The sequence below is a fragment of the Chenopodium quinoa genome, unplaced genomic scaffold (genome assembly GCF_001683475.1).
Source record: "Chenopodium quinoa cultivar QQ74 unplaced genomic scaffold, ASM168347v1, whole genome shotgun sequence".
In the NCBI taxonomy this organism is placed as follows: Eukaryota; Viridiplantae; Streptophyta; class Magnoliopsida; order Caryophyllales; family Amaranthaceae; genus Chenopodium; species Chenopodium quinoa.
Window position 1 is genome coordinate 8,472,242 of NW_018745448.1, and position 6,747 is coordinate 8,478,988.

Here is a 6,747-nt window from a genome sequence, read left to right on the forward strand (position 1 = left end):
GGTTGGTATCATTATCATACTATCATAAGTATCATTGCCTCATTGAATTATTGGTATGTACTACAAATCTACAATCGATAAACATATTTACATATCTGATTATTAAAACTTAAAAGTTTAAAACACTTGTTGATCAATCTAATTGAATATTTGTACATTCTTAATTATCGATTTATCGTATTATAAGTATCAACTCATTAAATCATGGTCATGACGCGATCTTTAAAACAATCATGAATTCAATTCATGACCCAAACCGCTTATAAACCGAACCGACATGATCCAAACCGTTCATAAACCGAACCAATTGAACTGTGTAAACCCTCTACTAAACCGGCCCATTTCAAACTGAACCGACATGATTCGCACCGTTTATAAACCGAACCGATATTGACCCGGGTAAATCCGCCCCTAAACTGACTCATTTCAAACCAAACCGGCTTGATCCAAACCGTTTGTAAACCGAACTGACATTGACCCGGGTAAACCCGCCCCTTAAACCGACCCGTATCAAACCGAACCGACATAATCCGAATCGTTTATAAACCGACCCGTTTATGACCCAAACCGAATTTAAACCGCAAAGAAATAAACCGAAACCAAACCGAGCCGTGACTAACCCAAACCGAACCAAACCGACCCGCCAGCTAAACTAAACCGTTTCAATCCGAACCGCTCCAAACCGAAACCGACTCAAACCGAGGTCAAATCGAACTGCCAAACCGAAGTCCCACCCCTACATATTAATCGCTAATTAAGTTAGAGTTACTAAGAAACAAGTCACAAATCTCACAATTCACAAACACGTTATATCATCCTTCTCTCTATCACACTCTCTCTCTTCTTTTTGTTAATTATATTTTATCTATTATTTATTACTCATTTATTCAATCTTTATTATTGACAAAATCTTTTTTTAATATATCCCTAAAATCACAATTGCACGAAACTTCCTTTTCACTCCCATTTTTCTTTCCATTTTAATTTTATAGACAACTTTACTTTTACCCCATCTAATCCTCCCCCTTTGTGTATATATACCAAACCAAACCCCAAAACCCCAAAAAAAAAAACCTCTCATAATTTATATATTTATCCTCAAAATTGTTAAAAATCCACCACAAAGATGACTGCGCCGCCATCCAAATCACCTCGAACATGTTCTCAGTGCGGCCACAATGGACACAACGCTAGAACTTGCTCGGAACATTCTGTCGTACCTCCGTCTCATACGACGGGGTTTAGGCTATTTGGTGTTACATTTAATGCCGTAGATTCCTCTCTATCTCCTTCTCCTCCCTTTTCTCCATCGTCGTCATCGTCATCGGGCTTTCGAAAGAGCTTTAGTATGAATAATCTATGTCAATACGAACAGCAGCATCAAGATCAGCAGCAACAACATATCGATTCTTCTTCTCAGGATGTTGTTTCTTCTGGGTATAATTCTGATGATGCTCTTCATGCTTCCGCGTCTCGAACCCGTGACCGCGAACGCAAACGAGGTAATTTTTTTTTTTTTTTTTTTTGAATCTAGTAGTATTAATTTTTTTTGGCTATTACGTGAGAATGAAGAATCGTGAGGTTTTTTTTTTAAATTTTTTTTAAAATAATTGATTACTCATCTATCAATAATTTTGAGATTAAAATCTAATTAATTAATTAATTAATTGATCAAGTCAAAAAGTTATTTGAAGACGTTATTAGTGTTTATTGGTATGAGTGGTTTAATTACAATTCCGTATAATGTTAGCGTTTGAATCCATTTTCATTTAGCTAAAATTTTAGTCTTTAGATTAGATGTTGTTATATTACTAGATCTTACTTGTTAGTTGCAAAAAGGGATAAGAATTGTTAATACAATATGTATGTATGTTTTAAAGATTACTCGGTTTATATTAAGGCGGTGCCGTCCAATTAAATAAAATAATGAAAAAAGAAAAATTAAATCACACTGTAGTCTTTTTACATATCGACCTCCCATAGTCCCATCCCTCTACGGCCCTGATGTGGTTGGGTGTGTTAGGTGCTTAACATGTTCGGAACCGGAGTTTCTCTTAGGTACTTCAAATAGAAGTACATATTAGTACTCGTTTTTTTTTTAAGTGAAACATTTTTAATATTTTTAATTATCAAAAAGTAAAAATTATAACAATTGAATATCAATAAATAATTAATTATGAAGCTCCTAACAAATCACGAATAGTGTAAATTTTCAATTGAAAACTACTTTTAATTTGTTACATTAAAATTATGAAATTATTTCGGTTTATTGATTTCGTTACAAATTGTTTTATTTGCATATATGCATAGGAATTCCATGGACAGAAGAAGAGCACAGGCTATTTTTATTGGGGTTAGATAAGGTAGGAAAAGGAGATTGGAGAGGGATATCAAGGAACTTTGTCAAGACAAGAACACCAACACAAGTTGCTAGTCATGCTCAAAAGTATTTCCTCCGGCGAACCAATCTCAATCGCCGTCGACGTCGATCGAGTCTCTTTGACATCACTACCGACACTGTAAGCAACTTATTTGTTTTCTAGTTTTGCTTGGTTGACAAATTTGCTTAATTTCTTGATTTAATCAGGTAGGATATCACATTTTGGACTTGTGTGTGTTTGGTCCGAAGTAGCTTTCTATATAAAGTTGAAACTTTTTTTTGTTTGTTTTGGTACTACTAAAATTATGATGATGCATTCATTTATAAATTGTCTTTTGATATTATACACATTATTGCTCTCCATCTATTGTTAAAAATACTACTAGTACAAAACATATTACGATTGATTACAATTGTGATGTAATTTAGTAGGTAAATTATACAATTATTATGCTTCATTAAATCCGAAGTATCGAAGGATACAATCTTTATTTTTAATAGTTATAACAAGTTTAGTTATGTCACATTGAAGACCAACCACTTTTGTACAGTTTAACATTTGTTATAACTCTTATAAGTCATTTCTAAAGGATATAGTTTCCCACAGTAGTAATGGAGTAGTTGTTAATAATGATTTATTCTCATATTGGTGATTTGTGTATCAATTTTTGTACAAGTGGAAGTGGCGATTGCCGACTCAAGAGGGAGAGACTCAATTATCATTCGTTTATTCTATATTATCTACTACGGAGTACGTTTTATATATACACATAGTATCTTATGTTATCTAAGTTTTTTATAGTGTAACACAGTATTATTTTTTTGATATTACGGGAATGAAATGAACATATAAGATGTGTTACTTTGTAACATAACTTTGTTTGTCGATGAATGATTATTGTTACCGATCACAACATTTTGTTATACCGTACTTCATTTTATTTTGTAGGTGAGTCGATCAGCAAGTGAGAGTCAATTATCAAGCCTAGACTCAACTCAACAAACTACACCATTTCCATCTCCTTATCCTTCTGCATTCTCAACCAAACAAGGCCGTTCGCTCCCATTACTTCCGGTCCCGCCTTCCTCAAAGATGGCATGTCTTAATCTAAACCAATTACCAACAACGTCATCACCATCATCATCGTCAACGTCAACCTATAGTCCTAAAGAAAGGGAATGTGAGCCATTGCTTTCTCTTAAGCTCGCACAAGGACCAGGACCAGGACCAGGACCACCGTTGGATGAGGAATCTTCGAGGCGATCCCCTACCTTTCGAGGATTCGACGGCAGTAAAGATAGCATCATTAGTGTTGCTTGAAGGAGAATAAAGGCAATGGTAATGAAGATATGATAATGACTAGATTAGTTTTGTTGGGGTTGTAAAGGGGGGTTGTGATTGATTTCTATAAAACATCAGATAATTTTTTCTATTAGATATCATATTACTAGTGCTATCTATACATATATTAATCATATTATAATCATGTGATTAGTCAAAATGCTATGATTTTAGATAAGATTCTGAAAGTACGTAGTATTTTTTATGAAGGTGATTAGGTGATTCCTTTTGGATGTATAGGGCAAGATGTTCAAAGTGATGAAATATGTGGACATAATTGAGTGAACATCATTTTCTTGATGTATTTTTTTTTGGGGTTTGGATCCACTCTTATTTTTTTTAAATTATTATTATTATTATTTTTTTTTGCGTAGAATCGCCTTTTGTTTTTTAACATCATCGTGTCAAATCTTCACCTTATGTCCATATATAGTATTTCCTCCGTTCATATTTATTCTCTATGCTTTAAATTTAATGATCTCTAAGACTCTAATGGACACCTTTGATCAAAAATATATTCAATGAAAGATGAATAAATATTCTAATTTTTAGTCAAAATATATTTAAAGCCAAATAGAATAAAAAAAGAAAAGATGAAGTATTATATATATTTTTTTTAATAAAAGTTGGTCATAATAATTGGTTTTGATTGGCTCATGTTCCAATTGTTAGAAATGAATCATTTTGTTGCAATGTGTTACTACTATTTAAGTAATTGTGGCAACTTGGCAATTGGCAAGAATAGTTGACACTAAACGATATAGGTGTAGTGACCCTCACCAAGAAAGGGACTTGTACTATGGCTCCTTTTTTTTTTTTTTTTTTTTTTTTTTCAAATTACTAACTTACTATGGCCTGTTTATTCGTCATGTTTTTATTTATTGGTTGGTTACTTGGATATTAGGGAGAAGGGTCCGTACTCCTTATAAAGATTAACGAATGGAATGGTACCTTGAGTAGCTACCATACCACGGGGAGTGTATCTAGTGAATAGTGATACACAATACCCCCAAAACTAACAATGATAAAAAGAAAAGAAAAGAAAAAAAGAAAAAGAATCCCCTTATAAAAAAAGACAATAAAATATGAGAATTATGGACTCTAAACAGGAAATTCTAAATTAGTAATGAATCTTTTGATTCTAAGTGTGTCTCGTGGGCACACCTTAGAAAGTTCCTACTATATTATCCAATTTACCAATAAATAGGATCGAAATTTCACCAAAATAAACAAAAATGACTAAGGGACCATTTGATTGGACCTTTTGGAACGAGTTGGGATGGAGTAAAAATCTATTTTGTTGTTTAATTAGGCTTTTAGATATAAAATCTCCAGTTAAGTGCACACTAAGGTACTCAACTTTAATAAAAGTTGCAATTAGAGTACCCTAGTTGCAAAAGTTGCAAAAAGGGTACTAAAAACTTACACCGTTAAAGTTCCGTCACTTTTCTTCATTTGGCCCAATATGTAAAACTTCCAAGTTTAATCAGAAAGGTATTGAAACAATATATACACTATAATGCCGCCTTTTGATTTTTACTTCCAACTCCCAAATTAATCTCTTCCTTGAGTCAATTTTCTTCAATTACACCTTTTTCATTGTTTTTTATTCCAATTTTTCACTCTATTATCATGGTTGAAGAGAATAATCCATGGCTTGGACCACACTTGTCTCCCGCCAAAGGTATGCTACTGTAATAAATTTTCAATTTTTTTACTTCTTTTTGTAATTTGTGTAATTTCATTTGTTTAATACTTGTTGTTGATAAAATATAGTTATACACATATCCTAGTGGATATCAGAGGATAGCAACTGTAAGTGCCCACTACATTATTCATTAATTTTGCTTAACTTGTAACAATCTGACTATTATTTAATGTTTATTTTGTGTAGCCTGCAAGACCAATAACACAGCCTGCATTCAATTTAAACCATCTTAGACCATCAGCAGTCTACTCAGACTTTGAAGGAGAGCAAAGTGTGTATTCATTTAGCCAAGAGTACCACTGGTCACAGACTGAAATGGGATCACAACACTCACAATTCATCACTACACAAGGCCTACAAGACTTAGCAATGGCTAAAAGAAATCAAAACAGGGGAAAGTAAAAGTAAGTTTACTTTCATGTAGAAAATTCTTTTTTTTATTGCAATAGTTTAATTTAGAAACATATACGGCAATTAGTACCTTGTAGTACATATTTAATTAGTGTTTAATTATTCACATTGCTTAATTATATTAAAATGAAAAAAATTAAATCAAACTTTTATGAATTGAAAAATGGCATTTAGTACCTGGGAGCAAAAGTTACAAAAAATGTGCGGTGGAAGCTTTTGGAATGGAGCACTAGCAATCTTGATCTTCAAGAAGAAAGACCTTTTGATTTAAATTTTTTTTTTCTTTTATTTTTTTTTTAAATTGGACAAAGCTGCCTTTTTTCTTTTTTGTTTAAAGAATGCTACCCAGTTGGACCGAGTTGGTGTTGATTTGACGGTTGGGAATTAATAAAAACTTGGTTTTGCAATTATGGCAGCTAATTTATTAATTTTTTTTTTTTTTTTTTTTTTTTTTTTTTTTTTGGTTTTGTTAACCGCATACTTAACAGAATGTGTTTAGAGTACCCTAACTGCAACTTTTGCAACTAGGGTACCTAAACTGCAACAATCATGAAAGTTTAGTACTCATGAGTGCACTTAACTCATGAAATCTCATACCAATAGGGTTAAATCTACCCTATTCCTTAAAATCTTATACTCCCCTCACCTTCTAAGATTCACCTTCCATTCCATCAATAAAGCGAAGAACCATAAAACATATAAGCCAAAACACTTCAAACTAGTATGGAATTTAGAGCCCACTATTAGAAATTGCATACCGACCCATTCCAATCAAACGAACCAAACGGCCCCTACAAATATTTCAACAAAGATTAACTATCGGGAAAAAAAAAAATTGATTTTTTGGTATTACCGTATTGAAAAAGAAACTAATACAAAATGTCAATAAAATAAAAAACTCATCTC

At 32.6% G+C, this 6,747-nt stretch overlaps 1 protein-coding gene and 1 long non-coding RNA gene across 2 annotated transcripts; both read left to right on the forward strand.

Moving 5' to 3' along the window:
* Positions 1 to 939: 939 nt before the first annotated feature.
* On the forward strand, positions 940 to 4,026 carry LOC110713551 (transcription factor KUA1-like). Its single transcript, XM_021892003.1, has 3 exons — positions 940 to 1,502; positions 2,311 to 2,519; positions 3,330 to 4,026. The coding sequence occupies exons 1-3, from the start codon at positions 1,127 to 1,129 to the stop codon at positions 3,699 to 3,701; spliced, it is 957 nt and encodes a 318-aa protein (XP_021747695.1). The 5' UTR covers positions 940 to 1,126; the 3' UTR covers positions 3,702 to 4,026.
* Positions 4,027 to 4,540: 514 nt separating this feature from the next.
* On the forward strand, positions 4,541 to 6,259 carry LOC110713553. The gene is made up of 2 exons (XR_002509985.1): positions 4,541 to 5,537; positions 5,617 to 6,259. It is a non-coding gene; the product is annotated as an uncharacterized LOC110713553 (long non-coding RNA).
* The last annotated feature ends 488 nt before the right edge of the window (positions 6,260 to 6,747 follow it).